Source organism: Chaetomium fimeti (genome assembly GCF_033439085.1).
Source record: "Chaetomium fimeti strain CBS 168.71 chromosome Unknown B0H64scaffold_4, whole genome shotgun sequence".
In the NCBI taxonomy this organism is placed as follows: Eukaryota; Fungi; Ascomycota; class Sordariomycetes; order Sordariales; family Chaetomiaceae; genus Chaetomium; species Chaetomium fimeti.
Window position 1 is genome coordinate 2329015 of NW_026944332.1, and position 18260 is coordinate 2347274.

At 56.8% G+C, this 18260-nt stretch overlaps 5 protein-coding genes across 5 annotated transcripts; 4 read left to right on the forward strand and 1 right to left on the reverse strand.

The window, feature by feature from the left end:
• Nucleotides 1-945: 945 nt before the first annotated feature.
• Nucleotides 946-3391, forward strand: B0H64DRAFT_156091 (major facilitator superfamily domain-containing protein). The gene is made up of 3 exons (XM_062798516.1): nt 946-1808; nt 1867-1920; nt 1976-3391. The coding sequence occupies exons 1-3, from the start codon at nt 1154-1156 to the stop codon at nt 3301-3303; spliced, it is 2037 nt and encodes a 678-aa protein (XP_062659349.1). The 5' UTR covers nt 946-1153; the 3' UTR covers nt 3304-3391.
• A 767-nt stretch (nt 3392-4158) lies between these two features.
• B0H64DRAFT_442200 (uncharacterized protein) lies at nt 4159-5040 on the forward strand (the record flags this gene model as incomplete). The annotated part of the gene is made up of 2 exons (XM_062806622.1): nt 4159-4710; nt 4801-5040. 2 exons carry the CDS (start codon nt 4159-4161, stop codon nt 5038-5040), a joined length of 792 nt encoding a protein of 263 aa, XP_062659350.1.
• Nucleotides 5041-5762: 722 nt separating this feature from the next.
• On the reverse strand, nt 5763-9115 carry B0H64DRAFT_323877 (uncharacterized protein; the record flags this gene model as incomplete). The annotated part of the gene is made up of 5 exons (XM_062800633.1): nt 5763-5825; nt 5895-6176; nt 6243-7541; nt 7753-8855; nt 9088-9115. The coding sequence occupies 5 exons, from the start codon at nt 9113-9115 to the stop codon at nt 5763-5765; spliced, it is 2775 nt and encodes a 924-aa protein (XP_062659351.1).
• Nucleotides 9116-13057: 3942 nt separating this feature from the next.
• B0H64DRAFT_156183 (PalH/RIM21-domain-containing protein) lies at nt 13058-15842 on the forward strand. The gene has a single exon (XM_062798517.1). The coding sequence runs from the start codon at nt 13152-13154 to the stop codon at nt 15507-15509; it is 2358 nt and encodes a 785-aa protein (XP_062659352.1). The 5' UTR covers nt 13058-13151; the 3' UTR covers nt 15510-15842.
• Nucleotides 15843-15846: 4 nt separating this feature from the next.
• Nucleotides 15847-17797, forward strand: B0H64DRAFT_156204 (uncharacterized protein). The gene is made up of 2 exons (XM_062798519.1): nt 15847-15931; nt 16004-17797. The coding sequence occupies exon 2, from the start codon at nt 16255-16257 to the stop codon at nt 17737-17739; it is 1485 nt and encodes a 494-aa protein (XP_062659353.1). The 5' UTR covers nt 15847-15931; nt 16004-16254; the 3' UTR covers nt 17740-17797.
• Nucleotides 17798-18260: the final 463 nt, after the last annotated feature.

Genomic DNA, 18260 nt, shown 5'->3' on the forward strand with positions numbered 1-18260 from the left:
TGCAAGACGCTCACCCCACAAACGGAGGGATCGGCCAATCGAGGGGGCGCCGCTAGGCCAGACGGGGGGCTGAATACCAGGTTACAGAAGGTGGGCTGCACCTGCACCTGCGACCTCTCTCAGCCCAAACCCAAACCTGACGGTGACGTTCAAGCACAAAGCTGACTAGGTTTTCATTAATGGCCGAAGAGGTTACCGCGATGTCTACATTGCACGTTCACAGCTGCGCCAAACCGCCCTTCCCAAGTTGAGGTTATTCTGAAACAATATCTTCCATGGCCGGACCAGTTCGAAAGCATCTCTCGTCTTGGGACCAACTGAGCAGTCAGCAGGTACAACCTTTTGGGGAGATGTCAGCTGGCTGTCATGAGCACGAATATGGAGTACCTCGGGATTCACCCCTCCAAAGGAGTGCCTCGTTCTTCCCGTCGTCCCGGCACAATGCGTCCCGTGGGAAAGATCAACGTTTTCAGCCCTGCGTCAGACAGCCACTGGCAGCAGGCGTCAGGTGGAATCCGGAGAACCCAGTGCCCCATCCTTCACCCCTGCAAGCCGCAACAATCCACACCCAACCGCTGTGGCCCGCCCTCCATTTCCCGATTCGGTCCCCTGCAAGCCCATGTTCCAGACCCGTGCCGCGTGACGTCTCTCGCTCGCCCTCTCCCAAGCATCGCCCTGCCATCAGGCTCCGTCCTTTCTCGACATCCCTGGGAGAACGACACTTGCCGAGGTACTGAGTCGAGATCCTGTGTAGATATTTAAAGATTTTGTCTCTTTTGTCCTCCCAAATTGCTCTAGCCGAATGACGACGGTATCGTGGCATCTTCTGGCTTGACCATCCGATGCCCACCACCAACAACATCATCAAATAATAAACCAAGATTCAACAATCAAACCTCAACCACCGAATCAGCATTCCTCCTCCTTTCGAGTCTCTCTCCCGAAAGCACCGGCCGCTCCGAGTTAAGCGCCGAGCCCAGGCCCATATAGACTCCGTCACGATCCGCGTCCGAGTCCCTCTAAAGCTACGATCTTCGTCTGACCTGTCGCCTTACAATAAAAAGGTTGAACCGCACCGGCCCGTCCCTATTCGGCTGTCGGATGAGTAACGTCGAGATCAATAACGGCCGCGCCCATACCTTTTCTGCCTCGCATGACGTCGTCGTTAGCCGAATCTCCAGATACGGCCCGCCCGCCTAACGAGCACTCAGCGCCGCCGAACACGACGAATAAGGATACTGAACAAGTTTCGAGCAGTCCTAATCATGTACAGGAGAACAACAACGCAGAACCCCTCAATGAGCAGTCACCGCTGCTCTCCCCAAGCTCCGGCTCGGGCGAGGATGACGGCTTGATGGACGGTCAACCCCCGACTAGGGGCCTTGACGAACACCAAAAGACCAAGAGCATATGGTACCTCATCCTCCTGACCATCAGTATCGGCGGTCTGCAGATTGCATGGTCGGTCGAGATGTCCAATGGCTCGCCGTACCTGCTGTCGCTGGGCATCACCAAGTCCCTCATGGCCCTCGTTTGGATTGCTGGGCCTCTGTCAGGGACCCTGGTGCAGCCGTACGTGGGCATGCTGAGCGACAACTGCCGCATTCCCTGGGGGAAGCGCAAGCCGTTCATGATCGGAGGCACCGTCGCCACGGTGGTCTCGCTGATGTCCCTCGCCTGGACTAGGGAGATTGTCGGTGGCTTTCTCGGACTATTTGGGGCCGCACCGGATTCGAATGGTGTCAAGTACTCGACCATAGTCGTTGCAGTACTGTGGGTCTATGTCCTCGACTTCGCTATCAACACCGGTAAAGCTCCAATACATCTACATCTCGCGGAGGGCCTTAGTTGCTGATATCCCAACAGTGCAAGCTTCAATTCGTGCTTTTATTGTGGACTGCGCACCCACGCACCAGCAAGGTCAGGCGCCCCTTACCAAGTGACAACGTTCAACAAAACGCTAACCACCCCAAAGAGAGCGCCAATGCCATGGCCAGTCGTTTCCTTGGTATCGGCAACATCGTTGGTTACCTCGCTGGCTATCTGAATCTGCCCTCTGTTTTCTGGTTCTTCGGCGATACCCAGTTCAAGGATCTATGCGCCATCGCCAGTATCGCCCTTAGCGCAACCATCGCCTTGAGCTGCCTCTTGATCCACGAAAGAGACCCGCGCCTCGAGGGCCCTCCGATAAAAGACAAGGCTGGCGTTATGGCCTTCTTCCGCAAAATCTTCACTTCCATCAAGCGGCTCCCGCCCCAGACCAAGCGAGTCTGCCAAGTGCAGTTTTGCGCTTGGATTGGCTTCTTTCCCATGCTCTTCTACACGTCCGAGTACATTGCAGAGATCTACGCGGAGCCCTTTCTTGAGCAGAACCCCAACATGACCCCAGCGGAACTCGACAAACTCTACGAGAACGCCACCCGGGAAGGCACTTTTGCCCTGCTCATTTTTGCCATCATGGGTCTGGCGACCAACGTCTTCCTCCCCTTTTTCGTCGAACCTACCTACGAGACCTTGCCTAGCATGGCAGCCAATGGTTCTGGAGAAGCAAACGGCTCCCTCAAAAACTACGGCGAGGAGAAAAAGCCCTGGCTCGACTACTTGGTTATCCCGGGCTTTACCCTCCGCCGCGCCTGGATGTTCGCTCAGATCCTCTTCACCGGCAGCATGCTCTGCACCGTCTTCGTGCGCACAGTGACCGCCGCCACTATCCTGATCGGTCTCGTCGGTATCACATGGGCGCTGACGCTCTGGGCGCCCTGGGCCATCATCAGCGCCGAGATCTCGCGCCGCGACGAGATCCGCCGCTCCCAGTACGCGCAGCGCAACCCCTCCTCCAGCGGCACCGGCGGCGTGGCCTCCCTCGACGGGTACTCGTCGGACGAGAACAACCGCGAGCGGGCCCTCGACGACGACGCGGAGGGAGACGCCGACGACCAGGCCGGCGTCATCCTCGGCATCCACAACATGGCCATCGCCGCGCCCCAGATCATCGCCACCGTCGTGAGCAGCGTCATCTTCCGCGTCTTCCAGAAACCCCGCGGCGTCCCCGGCGACCACAGCATCGCCGTCGTCTTGGCCCTCGGCGGCATCACCGTGCTCATCTCCGTCTTCTTCATTCATCGCATCCGGGACGACCTGGGGACTCCCGCCGATGCCATGAGTGCGGTTGAGGATGGGGGTGTTGGTAGCAGGCCGGGTACGTCGCACAGGAGGTCGCGCTCCTTTGAGCAGCTGCCGCGGGCGAGCTTGGAGAGGGCGGCGTTGGTGAGGAATAAGAGCTTTGGGGGCGTTGAGTATTGAGGAGTTGTTGGTGGTTGTGGGGTAGGCTGGTGGTGGTCATTGTGTTAATCACCCGTCCTGAATTGAGTGTGAGGACAGGAGCTTCTCTCCTGCCTGGGAGAGAAATGTCGGTTCGTTCTTTTAGACTGGATCGGGGCTTGGGGGGAGTTGAATGCAGCTTTAAGGTGGTACTGCCATGCATGTCACCATTATGGCTAGGTTTTACATCGGATCGTATCGCAATTATATTTGTTTGACATCCCATTGGGCGTCGATCCCATTGAGCGAACCCGGTTCAGGGTACCATCTGGTCCCGCCGAGAGGGGTCGCGCGATATAGATATCTCGGAAGTGAGATACACTACTATTCTCAGCTTATATTCCGAAGGACATTTTTCCCCATTCGTGGAACGGCCTCGGCCTGCTTGTCTCCTCGACTTCATCTGTATACAGCCCGCTGTGGGGTGCTCAATGACGAAAACCGCTGACTGCTACCGGCTAAACTCTACGGACCTCGACATCGTTAATGAACCCAGCCGAGTCTAAAAACCGCGGAGGTTCCCATCCGCATATTAGACAAAAAGGATATCTAATAACGGACCGCAATGCCTCTGTTATATGGCGGTACTAATTACCGTGCAGCAAGGCCCAATATGCCGGTGATTCGGGGACTCGCTCATTGTCGTCCCGAGCGGTTTTCGGACAACTATTGACGATGATATGAGAGCGTGAACAAGTTAGTATAAGATCTCCGGTCAATGAACCCGGAATTTCGCAACCTGGCTCCTAACGTGGTCTTATCCTAGAGTCTACTATCTCGTCGCCAGCTGTTACCCCCTGAAGTTCCCTCTTTGTACATACCCCCTATAACCTCACAATGAAAGCGGCCTCCATCCTTGCGGCCCTCGTGGCGTCGGTCGACGGCGCCGTCCTCTGGGACGGCCGGTTCAACGAGTTCACCAGCTCCGCGGACCTCAACAAATGGTCCTGGGGCAACCAGGTCGGGCCGTACCAGTACTACATCCACGGGTCCGGCACGGTGGAGAAGTACATCAACCTCTCGCCCGACTACAAGAACCCGGCGGACACGGGCTCGACGCAGGGGGCCAAGTTCACGCTCGACAGCACGGCCTTCTGGAACGGGCAGAACATGCGGCGCACCGAGCTGATCCCGCAGACCAAGGCGGCCATCAACCGCGGCAAGGTCTACTACCACTTCAGCATGATGCGCAAGGACACCAACGCGCCCAGCGTCAACCGCGAGCACCAGATCTGCTTCTTCGAGAGCCACTTCACCGAGATGAAGTACGGCTGGATCAGCGGCGAGCAGGGGGCTAGCAACCCCAACCTGCAGTGGATGACCAACCAGCAGAGCCGCTGGAAGACCGAGTGGAAGGCCGGCGTGTGGCACAACATTGCCTACGAGATCGTCAGTCCCCACTGTCACCCCCCCGCCCAGTATCTTTCTCAGTCTCAGTCGGCATACAAGTGAAACTGACCACCATGCACAAAAAAACAGGACTTCAGCGCCAACAAGGTCGGCTTCTGGCACTCGGAGGGCGCGGCGCCGCTCGCGCAGGTGGTGGCGCCCGTGTCGGTGTCGACGTCGTCCAACGGCGCCGACTGGCACCTGGGCGTGCTGGAGCTGCCGCGCTCCGGCTACGCCGACGCCAACGAGGACTTTTACTTCTCGGGCGTCTACGTCGAGGACGGTACCATCACCACTGCTGTTGCTGGGCCTGGTGAGTTGTTGCTCTAATGCTTGCTTGCTGCTTGCTGTCTGTGGATTGGTAGCGTGGGATGCTGACTGACTGGTGTTTAGCGTAAATTGTGAGGCTGGGGGGATAAGGGAGGGTGGTGGGCTTGGAGACGGGGCTGGTGCTGTTTACATATATGGATTAGTTCATGTGCAAATTCGCTTCATTGAACCCTCCTCGGTGATTATCATTGTAGCTCCGCTTGGTCGTCCGTCCCTGTTGCGGGAGTCGCCTCGACACTTCTAACATCAACTCTCCAACAGTATTCGAGCAGCAAGAATAAACATATGTTTTGTGGTAAGGGTATCGTATCATCGTAATGGGTAGTATAAAGGACACCGAGAGAGGAAAATCCCATCACCTGCCCACCGTGCCAGTGTTGGTCCCGAGTTCCATCCTTGAAATCCAGTCCCGCGTCTACAACAACCGCTTAACCAAACCCCGCTCCCGGTCGGCCACGCTCTCGTACGCTATAGGGGAATGATGTGTCGTAGAACCTAGAGCACCGCCGACCCAAAAAACAGCCCAAACCCTAAGAATACCCGGGGGAATAAGAAGAAAATGGTAAAATTTGAACAGTGTGAAAGCAAAAAAGGCGTGCGTGAAGTCATGATGCGCGAGCACCAACCACCCAAAAAGGCCAGTCGTGCTCATCGCAGGGGGGGAGAGTAGAATAATCCGGGTGCGTCGCGGTCCTCCACCGCTATTACTGCATCATAGAACCTCAGACGGAACCCCTGAGCCTCTGCTTACGGGCCAACCAGTCCCCAAGCATGTCATCGAGTCGCTGTAGCACACACAAGTATCAGTAACTAGCACACACACACAAAGAACGCTCCGAAAAAGCCCAACTCACCGTGGTGATCTCAGCCAGCTTGGCATTCTGTTCCCTAAACAACGACCCAGCAGCCGGGTGATCGGGGCCGACATCGTCCACATCGTTCTTGTCGTACACCACCAGCAGCAAGTCCCGGATATCGGAGCCGGAATCGAAGAAGGCGCGCAGGCCGGCGTCGTCCCACGACTCGGACCGCGTCGTCGACGGCGTCGTCGCCATCTTGTGGCTGCCGGCCATGTCGGCGGCGTCGTCGTGCTCGATCAGCTCGGGCGACGGCGACGACACGGGCGAGACGCGGTCCTCCTCCTGGCTGGCGTTGTCGACCATCAGCGGCGGCGGGTTGCTGCTGCTGGTGATGGGCGACACCTGGACGGGCGAGTCCGAGAGCCCGTCGGCCGCCGTCCGTGCTGGGATCTGGACGGCCGGCGCCGCGATCGGTGTGGGCTGGACGATCGCCGGTGCTGGCTGGCTGGCTTCCGCGGCGTTGTCTTGCGCGTCGCGGGGTTCCTGCCGGGTGGTTTCCTCGGGTACCGGTGCTTGCCGTGTTGGCTCGGGTGCGACGTCCTCGTCGCTGTCCAAGTCGTCAAACTCCGCACGGGGTTTGGCGATGGCGGATTTGACCGGACGAGGCTCTGGTCTTGCCGCCTTTGACAAGGAGCTCTTGACGGGCGACGCGTCCCGTTCTGGTCTCTGATCTCGGGGGCTGCCTTGGGGAGACGCCTTGGGGCTCGATTCGACCAGGCGCATCGACGCCGGGGGAACATTCGCGACGTTGTTAACCCTCCCTTCTGACAAGAAAGACTTGACATCCACTCCGTTCTCTCTGACGCTGTTGGATCTCCTGGTGGGGGACGGTTCGCCCCTCGGCTGTTTCTGGAGCTTGCTCGGGTTCCTCTGGGGACCGGCCTTCTCTGGCGATCCTTGCGATTCCTCTTCTTCGATGTCCTTCTCCGGGGCGTCTGCGTCCATCGACCGCTTGCCGAACGAATCGTCATCATCCTCTCCTTTCGATTTCTTATCCTTCCGGGAGAAGAAACCCCGCAGACCGCCAGGCTTCTTGTCCTTCTCCTTCTCCTTCTTCTTTTTCTTGTCGTCCTTGCTGAAGATGCTGTCCTTGTCGAGCTTATCTAGGCTCGGACGTTGCTTCACTTCCCTGGATTCGGTCGAGGCCCGCGGAGCATTGTCATCACGCAGCAGGTTCGGCGTCAGCGTGATCTTCTTGGTCTCGACGGTATCATCTTTGAAGAATGAGTCCCGCACGGTGCCGTCGCTCGACTTCTTCGGCCCGTCTGTCTTGACGTCGGCGGCCTCCTCAACAGCCCGCGACACAGTTGTGTTGGCGTCGGTGTCGTCGTCGGCTTCCTGCCGCTTCGAATCGGCCTTGGCTTGTTTCGTTTGTGACCTCGGCTTCAACGGTTCCACCTTGGCTGTCTCGTCATGCATTTCCCCGTCGCCAGTCGATTGTTGGGCTTTCTGTGACTGTTGCCCTTGCTGTTGCTGTGCAAGCTCACCGTCGGCGTCTTCCTCCTCGGTCGAGTAATCGATATCGGAATAGTCAACATAAGTGGGAGCGGCGAACTGAACGTTCTTCTTCCTCCTCTTCATGGCGGACCTGATAGGGTTTCGTGCCTTGTCTTGTTGGTCTCCCAACATGGACGCAGAAAGCTACACCGCGTCAATACAAGCCCCCTAAAAAGCGCCACCATCCCCCAGCTTACATCAATGTTTCGGTGCTTGTTCAGGCGAGCCAACCGTTCGGTGGGCGTCTCGATATGCTCTGCTGGTAAATAACCTGTCGGGAATTTACGATTAACTTTTGTCTCTACGGCGGACTTCGGGGCGGTTTACCGATGCTGCTATCTTTGACGACCCGTACCAGCCACCAGTAGCTGTTGCTGTCGTCAAGAAGGACCATAGTGTCCCCCTTTGTGGCATTGGCCTGTCCCTCAACAGTCGCCACAAACGTGTGAAGGGCGTAGACGAAGTCGAAGTCGATATCCTCTGTCTCTTGTAAGCACTCGCCACCCCAGCCGGAGTCAATGAATCGGGGGTCAGAAAGCCCGGAAAAGTCGCCATCATCATCATCATCTTCTTCATCGGATTCGTAAGGTACTGTCAGGCCGTGGGTAGCATTGTCCTCTTGTGCTGCATTGTTCTCATTATTCACCCCCTCTCCTCTCGATTCGCGTATGGTTGTTAATCCGTCCCCATTGTTCGAATCCTCCAACTCGAAGTCGCACTCGTCCTCTTCGTCCGCCCAGAGCAAGCTGTCGTCGAAATCGGAGTCATCCGGCAGAGGGCATAGTTCGCTTGGCACGTGGTCTTCGGTCGTGGCACTCGGCACGAACCCACTGTCATGATGATGATGGCGACATGTGCGAGAAACAAAAGGAGATTGTACAACCGCGCGCTGGCGCAGTTCTCTGCCGTCTTCTCCCAGTGGCAGGTGGTCAGGACTCTCGAGGTATGGGGAGGATGACCTCTGGTCGCTAACATTCGGCGAATCCGCGGGGGCACAACTTTGTCGTCGCGACGCTGGGAGAGACTCGGTTTCGCTTAGAGAGAGGGCCGGAAGAGCAAATATTAACCCACCGTCTTCGATTGAAGGCGAGCTCGAGATCTTGTCCATCATGTCATCGTCCATGTCAACCTCGGCGTCGCCGTCCAGATCGCCGTCGTCGACCTCGTGGCCGCCATTCTGGGCGACTGCCAGCGCATCCTTTTGGGCGCCGGCGCGCATCGTATCCAAGCTAACGTTTCGCTGGCCACCGGCGGCCGGGTCGAGAGCGAGGGTGTGTATTTGAACGTCGTCTGGGTCGGGGTTCCACGCTACACCAGGGCTCCGGAGATTTTCCTCGGCGGTTTCGGCCGCGATCTCTCGGAGGGTCTCGGCTTGGTGCGGAGCGAGTGATCCGTTAGGAGGCGGCCCGTGGTGCCTTTGCGCGGAGGGTGTCTCGTGGTCTTGGAGGTCAATGGTGTCTAGCAGTGAGGTAAGAAAGGGTGTGTCAGGTAAAGTTCGATAAGCCTGGCGCGGCACGGCACGGGCTGAGGCACAATTGCAAGGCAGAAACCGCGCAGGGACACCCAATGCGTGGGTCGTGGGTCACAAGCCACGAGGGACAGGGCCACGGCGTCGCGCATCGGTCCAGGGGCAGGCGAGATGAAGGGGAGGGGGGGGGGGGGTTTCCGGGGGGTTGATGGGCAAGCATACCAGCGCGAATAATCTCTGGCCTCGTCATTGTGAATTGGCTCGCGCATGAAACGCCCCGCAAATGATTCAAAATTGAGTCTTTTGCGATCTGCGCTGGCGCTTGCAATGCACGTTGGGCCGCCAAATCTTGAAGAACTGAGTGGCATAACCTGGAATCAATTGTTGGATGCGACTTCTTGGGTCGAGATGACTGCGCGAACCCCTGAAGTTTCCCAGCTGCGGCTGGCGGGCTAACTCGGTCGCGTTGGTAGTTAGTTCAATTTATTAGTGGGCGAGGTGAGGTGCTGAAGCGCCCCAGTTTTGGGCTGGCACATGAAGATGGCTTGGCGTCGGAAGATGGGTCGCTGAGGGGCGTCGCATTTCCATAAGACGGCCTCCCTCACTAGCTGGGACTGCAAAGAGAGAACAGAGGCTTTTCTGAGGACGATTTTTGGATTCTAACTTCCGTTGAGATCAATGTTTCGGTCGACCGGGTTACTGGACGAGCCCGACGGGAGATCTCAGGCCGCTGTCATGGAGAACTTGAAATGTGTGCTGCATCGGGCATGGAACCTCCTGCGTAGGTCGTTCCTGAGCTGAGTGAGTGCCCGAGCTGCGATCCATGTTGGGCTGAGCTCATGCGGCCCCTGATGTGCAGAAGAAACGCATAATTCGATTCTTGCCACTCTTGTCTTCGAGAGAAAACACCGTATTCCGCAATTGTGAGTTATGTATATAACAGTGTATGTTCTTGTATCATGTATCGACATGGATTCTGTCCGGAAATGGAATATGGACGGTTCTGGGGACATGAAACACTGGACTCGCAAGGCCAAGGAGGTGCAATCTCGATGGCTCCTCCGAGCGAAGGGGTTCGGTGGGGCCGAAACGGCAACTTCAAAATTTCCATGGAGGGGGGAGGGGTGCCAGGAACATGCTCCAGTTTTCATGTTCGCACTGAAATATACCGTTTTGGCCGGTATGTGTAAAAGTGACCAGAACCAAGGAGGTATCGTGTTCCAGGGCCAATATTGGATGACTTCAACTGCAAATTCCAGGCAGAAGAATGAAATTGGAGCTGATATATACCATTCAGCTCGGAGGCTCTCACAGGGCTACCTAACTATATTCGATCGAAATACTATATTCCGGCTCTGTTTTCATATTGCAGCCATGTTTTCGAGAGACCTGCACGGACCCTCCTGAGCCGGCGCGCATAGACCACCTTCCCGTTTGGAGGTATATCAACAAAAGGGAGGCGCACCCTTTTATCGTGATTTTAGTGCAGATAGCTTAGTTGTTAATTGATTCACTTTTGCTCTGTGACCTCCCTGTTCGATTCCTGATTGTGCCGTTTCTTTAATTCCTCCAAGTAAAAAAATTCGTCGGTGAAAAAGTGAAAATAGAAATGACAGTAAGAAACAGTAAGAAACGGTAGAAAACGGAGGCGGGTAACGGAGGGTATTGTACGGTAATATCTTTCGGTATTTTACCGGGCCTATAATACTCTTTTTCTGGAAAACAGATGTTCTGCGAAAACATGATATTAAGTTGAATATGATCAGGAAGGCCCCTGATACTATCGGAAAGAACGCTCTTCTTCAAAAATCATGCTCACTCCATAACTTCCACCTTGAATGTTATTTTGGCCCGAAAAAATAAAAACTGGAGCATGTTCCTGGCACCCCCCCACCCCCCATGGTTGGGTTGCCCCGCCTTTGCCGTCATGTTCAGGTCCGGCTACCATTGCTCGCATTGCCGACAAAATTATTTGCAGACAACGGAAGGCGTGCCGGCGACCAATAACTCAACACTGGCAAACTCTCAACACAACACAGCCTGGCTGAGTGACCCTCCGCAATCGCGAATCTGAGGACCGGATCATCATGATGATGTAGCGCGCAGACTCGCCAAGATCGGGCCGTTGAGTGCTCTCCCATTTTCCTGTTGACGAGATATAATCCGTGAACTAATGGATGTGTACATACGAAGGAGCAATTGGACTCCCCACTGCTCCCTTGTGTTTGTGACCGGCGGACAACCCCGAGTCATTGCGTGACTAGCGAGGTGCATCTACCGTGTAAGGCTTCGGACGCACCATCCTCTCACCTTTGTATCCCATCACAGTGCCGCAGATTTGCCGGCACCTCGGGCAATATACGGGAGTTACTGCCGCGTCTCGAAAAACCGCAACCCTCATAAACTGAACAACAGCGCCGCCCAGGATGAGATCCCGCTCGCCCCTGCACGAGTCATGAACTCCTCGCCCGGTCGCTGCCAAGGCGGTTCCCCACAATAGACAAGCCTTTGCCAAGATCGGATGCCAGCAGGACGGGCCCCCTTGGCAACCTTCTTGTTCGTTCAGGACCCTGATGATGACGCGAATTTTTGTCTCTCAAGAACGAACGACGGCGAGGTCACCCCGGTACGGAACAGTTGGTGATTGTTTGTGTTCTCGAGGACGGGCGCTGCGGCAGATGCATAGTATTTGACAGGCGCCCCAGGATACACTGTGTGCGCCTCCCCTCGCACTGGAAAAGGTGTTCAAGACCGGCGATCCGGAGTTGTGAGTGGGCCGAGCTGACATTGGACCACCCGCAGCTTGGTCAGATGCCGTGTTTTCACCAGTTTGCAGGTTTCTTGCAGTCCTTTTGCAGGTTCTTCGCACGTGCAACATATTCCCGCATGCAACGAGCGGAGGGGGGTTCGAGAGAGGATGTCGGTGGCCCTCAGGTACCACTGGCCAAAAAACCGCCCAAAAGGCTTATTTTGGTCTCATTGATGGCGGGTCCAGGGGCCGAATTGAAATGTTTCAGCGTGCTAAATCGAAATGCGCCCGAACTCAGCGAACATAAAACAAACACACGGTCTGTCGGCGATGTTTTACACATTCTCACATTCAATCCAGTGGCTTGTGCATCCATGACAAAATGGCGGCGGCTTGATCCCCGAGCTTCTGAGAAAGTGCGGGCCGCTCATTCTCGCCTACGAATTCCACCGTGCTGCGCCCCGTTCTTGGACGGGGATGGCGTCTTGTGGGTACCAATCCTGTTCAACAGTCGAAGCGAGTCTGGCCACACAGTGCGGTACAAGAGGTCGAATCGTGTGCCGCCTACAGATGGGGGTGCTTTTATTTTGCCTCGCGGGGTATGTCTCTGGGTGATAAGCGCTAATTAAACATCCATTTTCTCATTTATTGGTCGCAAAAATAGTCGCTTTGATTGAGCTTTTTATGCACCGCGAACTCGCATTCATCCCGAAAAACTTGCTCCGGAACGACACGTTAACCTGTATTTACGCAGAACGGAAGGTTACTCGTGTTCGACATGGTATTGCCGGATTTGTTGAGTTCGAGCAGCGGCGGATGGATGCGCCAGCCTGCAAATCCCTGAGGACGGTACCCCACCAGGTTAGAAAAGGGTGTCGGACTGGACCCCTCGAACAGTAACTATTGACCCATCTGCGCACGGTGCCTCCGCTTGATCCCGTCCATCCGCCGTTCCCCTCGGAATTTCCATGCTCATGATGGGGGTGCACCCTTTCTGCTCTCCAGTTCCTGAGTCAGGGTTCCAAACACTTTCGAGACGACCTGGCGTAAAAGGACGAAATCGCCTGCGAAATTCACGGGAAAGCTTTGTATTGCGAAACAAGCAGACGCGAAACACTTTCTTGGATCCACAGAACCTTCCATTGATTGACAGCGCTGCGTGTCCTCGGTGCCCCTTACAGCAGGCCCCGAACCGACCCGACCACGAGGGAGTTCTGGGCGCCCAGCCTCTACAATCCCCCACAGCAAACATTCGCGACGGCGATAGGTACCTGTTGGCTTGCTCGACATCGCGACTTGGAAATCGCGGTAGACCGACGGCGACGACGACATTGAGAGAGGATCGATAGGGAAAAATTCGACCAAATTCCTGCCGACAACTGCAATTGCGCGGTCGCTTCGGGCCCGGCTCTGCCTTGCCCGACAGCAATCCCTTCCACGCCACAACGGGTTGTCATAAACCACGACGAGGTCCATTTCCATGGCGATTGCGCGTATAGCTGAAACCTAGGCGGAAGCCGCCGTTTATACCGCAACCATGGAACCGCGGCAGCTCCTCGCGGGCTTGACGGCCGCCGCGACGCTGCCGACCGGCACACCCGTGGTCGGTCGCAGCTGTGGCGGGCTGAATCTCCCCATGGGAGGTGTCCTCTCCATGCCGAATGGCGAGTTTGTCACCCTCACAGCAGCAGCCGCTTTCAAGCCCGTTTGCACGCCCGTCACACCTCCCGCCATCATTGCGAATGGCGGAGGCGGCTCCGTGTCGATCGACGACACGGTCGAGGGATCAATGCCGACCGACGATGGATGGACCTTCTCGGACTTCCGGGATCCCTTTTACGCCTCGACATTTCCCCAGTGCTACGCTCTCGCTGCAACTACCGTGGTCGCATACACGCTGGTCATCATGCTTTTCGCTACACCGCGATCGTTTCTGGATGGTGGAGTCGTTGTCTTGGGCCAGAGGGGATTCACAAACAGGGGGTCCGGTCCGACCATCGGCGGACGGCCCTGGTTGCAAAAGGTTGCGGCCCTCGCAGTCGCCATATCCCTCACCATCGCCAGCGCCGCCACATTCCAGGCCGCCGAAGAACAATACTCGTACGGCGTGCAGAACGCGAGACGGCTACAGACGGATGTGCTCGGCGGCAACGAGCTAAAGATCATTCGCATCATCTCGAACACCTTCCTCTGGCTTGCCCAGGCCCAGACGCTCATCCGTCTTTTCCCACGCCAACGAGAAAAGGTCATCATCAAGTGGACCGCCTTCGCCCTCATCACGTTGGATGTCATTTTTCAGTCTCTCAACAGCTTTAAATACGAACAAGGAGTGGCTCGGCCCGGCTCCTTCCAGGATGCTGTCCCCGCTCTCAGCTATCTTTTTGCCCTCTCGCTGGGTGTTCTATACGCCGCCTGGGTAATTTATTATTCCCTCTTAAAGAAGCGGTATGCCTTTTGGCACCCGCAAATGAAGAACATGCTGCTAGTAGCCGTGTTATCGCTTATGTCAATTCTTATACCCGTTGTGTTTTTCATCTTGGATATCGTCCAACCCGATTTTACCGGATGGGGAGAATACGTCCGATGGGTAGGTGCCGCGGCCGCCAGCGTCATCGTGTGGGAGTGGGTGGAAAGGATCGAAGCCCTGGAGCGAGAGGAGAAGAAAGACGGGATACTTGGCAGGGAAGTGTTCGATGGAGATGAGATGCTCGAGATGGCTCGCTCAAACAACGGACTCAGGCGGAGACGAAAAGAGGCCGAGGAGGGGGATAAAGAGTCTAGCTTCGACAGCGGGAGGGATGACAGCCCAGACGCAGGACAAGGCAATAATAGGTGGCCGACCGTTACAGCAATCGCGGCTAGATACCGACCACGGCCCAAGCCCCAGAGGACGACGAACCCCGCCGAATCCCCGGATACGCAACCCTCCAACCACGACAGGATACGCTTCCTGCAGCCACCACTATGGCCCGCCAGGCCACAACCGGCTGTCACACCGATCAGCCGCACCGACACCTCTAGCGCGGCGAGCACAGTTTATGCTGTGAGGTACCATCCACTAACCGAAACGACATCGCGCACCCCACCTCCTCCGCAGAGTAACGCGCAACTGTCACGAAGGGACAGCATAGCCTCCAGCCACGCCAGTGACGATGATGGGGCGCCGAGCGAAGCTGGCGATGCCCCTACACAGCCGGCCCAAGCTGCACCGGCACCATCATCAACGGCAACATCAGCCAACCGCTGGCGCTCGATAACGCAGCGAATACCGTTCCAAAGCCCACGCAACACCGACGTGGAGCGCGCCATCCCGGCAACCCAGGATCATGCCCCACGGCCAAAACCCAGCAGCAGCAGCAACAACAGCAATAAATGGGACTTCCGCGGCCGTCTTGAGGACTTCGCCGCCACGCAAGCAGACCGCCTGCGCGACAAATTCTGGACCACACCGGACACCGACAGCCTGCCGGTGACGGTCATCCCGGCCCCGCCCCGCCGGGGTGCCGCGCTTGCGCAGCTGCTGGAGGAAGAGGAGCTGGACACTCGAGGGGGCGGCGCGACCGACCATCCGATACGCCGAGAGGATAGCAACGTATCGAGGGCAGCGCCAGCGGAAGACGAGACGTTTGCCGGGGGCGGGTCTGCCATCGCAAGCCCAAGGGCGCAGCAGCAGCAGCAGCCGCCGCCTTGGCAGGGCGCCGTGCGGCGCGAGTCTGGGTCGTTTTCGGCCCGCCCGCGCCTGTCGATCCCCCGAGCCGGCACCCCGCTGTCGCCCGGCCTCGACAGATCGCCGTCTGCCCATCCGGCGTCGGCCGTTACCCCTGGCTCGGCGGGCCCTCCTCCTCCGCAGTCGGGTTTTGGTCCCGGGCCGGACTACGGTCCGCCATCGGCATGATTCCGTGTTTTCCATGTTTTTTTCCTCTGGATATCGTGTGCTGTTATGGATGAGCATTTACGAGCAAGCTATGCGATAGCGAGCACTGCTTTTGGTTATTATTATTTACGTTTGAAGGGTGTGTCGACGCGGGATACGTTGGGTTCAAACAAAATGGTGGGGCGCGGGCCATAGGAATGATAGGTATGGGGTATGGGTATGGGTATCTTTTTGAAGGGGGTCATGGAGTTTATGGGTTGGGGATTGGGGATACCAGGATCTGGAGTTCGATTTGAACCGGACGGAGCAACGTTTCCAATTTTTTCTTCTACGATGCTATAATTGAGCTGTTATTGTTTCTATATCTGGGGGACTGATACTCTCTGGACTAGTCTACTACCTATTTATGACGGAATCATGAATAAGATGGTCACGGAAAGCCCGTAAGGTTGCCCACCCATCCAGGTTCTCTTTGCCAAAACAGGCGGTGTTTCCGTTAACGTTAGCGCCAACAGCGTTGCAGCAGTCACGGGAGTCATGGTGCAGAGTTCCCGGCATGCTGTCCGAGATCTACCTCCTCAGCATTCTCTGTTCTATCTCATCGGACATTCAAGGAGAGTTCGAGGGCTACCCTCCGCCCAGCAACACAGGGATTCCTTTACCTTCGGACACCGAGACTCAATCGGAATACGCCACAAAAGCGGGCGTCACGATACCCGCGTTTGGCTGTGAGACCGGCACACCAGACCCGTAGCCGGGTTCGGAGATGACCGCCTACGACCTGATTGCTGAGGCGGATGCCGACGATGAATGCAGGCTCTGGGTGCGAAAGCTCATCAATGCCAGAGACGAAGTTGTAGCCTTTGTCGATTCCCGGCTTGACGGTCGAGGGACCGGAGTGTATCTTGGCTTCTTCAAAGGTTCCTTCAATCTCAGCTTTCACATTGGCTTTGGAGAAGGGAGGCCGGGTGTCCTCATGCGCTTCGCAAAGCCCGGCCACACCTTCTCAGCCTGGCGGGACGAAAAGGTCACGAATGAGGTACGGGTGATCGAGTACCTCCGGGAACATACCACCATTCCCTTACCTCACGTGCGATGTTGGGGTCTAGCTGATGAGAGCCCGGCTCAACTGGGCCCCTTCATCATCATGGATTTCGTCGAAGGCGTTCGGTTATCTACCTTTCTCAAAGAACCCAACGAGGACGACGAGGCAGATCTCATCCTAAACCCAACCATCGAAGAGGCAACACTTGACACCATCTACGACCAACTGGCCGATTATATCCTCCAACTCTCTCGGCTCAAGTTCTCATCAATAGGTGCCATCTCCAAGGATGCCGACTCCAACACTTGGTCCGTCACCGGAAGGCCACTCACCTTCAACATGAACGAGCTAGCCACCAACACGGGTTACCCAGCCGATCAGTTCCCCGACGGCCCCTTCACCCGCGCAAGCGACTATTTCCACGCCATCGCCGACCAACACACGCTCCACCTCCGAACACAGAGGAACCTCTCCAAATCGGACGGTGAGGCTGACGCCCGGCGACGATTCATCGCACGCCACCAGTTCCGCCAGCTCATCCCAAAGTACTGCGTCGATGATGGTGACACCACCAACGATAGCTTTGGGCTCTTCTGCGACGACATGCAACCCGCCAACATGCTCATCGAGCCACACACCCTCCGCATCACGGCGCTCCTCGACTTCGAGTTCACCAACAGCGCGCCGGCGCAGTTCGCGCACGACCCGCCCTGGTGGCTACTCCTACGCGGGCCCGACATGTGGCTGGACAACCACGGCGGCCGGCTGGACGAGTTCCTGGCGCGGTACGTGCCCCGCATGGAACAGTTCCTGCGGGCGCTGGAGCGGGCTGAGGATAAGGCCGGGGTCAAGGCGGACGGCGATGTTACTTCTACTGCTACTGCTACTGCTACTGCTACTGGGGATGGGGATGGGGTTGTGGACTCCCACCACCACCATCACAGGCTGAGGCTGTCCGCCCGTATGCGCGAGTCTTGGGAGACGGGGCGGTTCTGGTTCAACTACGCGGCGAGGACGAGCCTGGACATGGACGACATCTACTGGGTGGCTCTGCACCATCACGAGGCGGACGGGGATGATGGCATTGCCTCGCTGGATGCGGGCACGCGGGCGGAGATGGAGGAGCTGGTGAGCTTGAAGATGGAGCAGCGACGCGCGTATAACGAGGCTTATGACATTCGGTTTCCGGAAGAGGGGTCCGAGTGAATCAGAGAGGGCTTCTTCTTGGTGCCGCTAGTAGGTAGTTTGGATAAACGCGGGCTGAGATAGGGAGAGAAGCTGGCGAGGTTGAAGCTGGAGAAGCAACGCGCGGATAATGAGGCTTAGTTAGCTGTGACGACGTTCAGTTTCCGGATGAAGGGTCTGAGTGAATCAGAGCTGAGCTGGCTTCTTGGTATGGACTTGCTACTGGTAGTCTGGATAAACGCAGGCTTGGCATAGTATGAACGTACAGATGTACTCTGCGAAGGTATCTCCCGGAACTCTATTGACCGCCACAGGTTCCGAGTTATATCAGTCAATAGTATAACTCTGCAACCCGTGAAACAGCCAAATCTCACCTCGGCTATTCCTGCTCTCTTTCCCTCATTATGATCGATGAGAGCCCCCCTGATGTTATTAATAGAGAAGTGTAAAACCATCATCTGCCACCCCGATCCGCGCGTCCCAGGGCATCCATCCGCAGATCCGGCACAGGCACCGCCAGACACCGGGGACAAGGCGAGTCG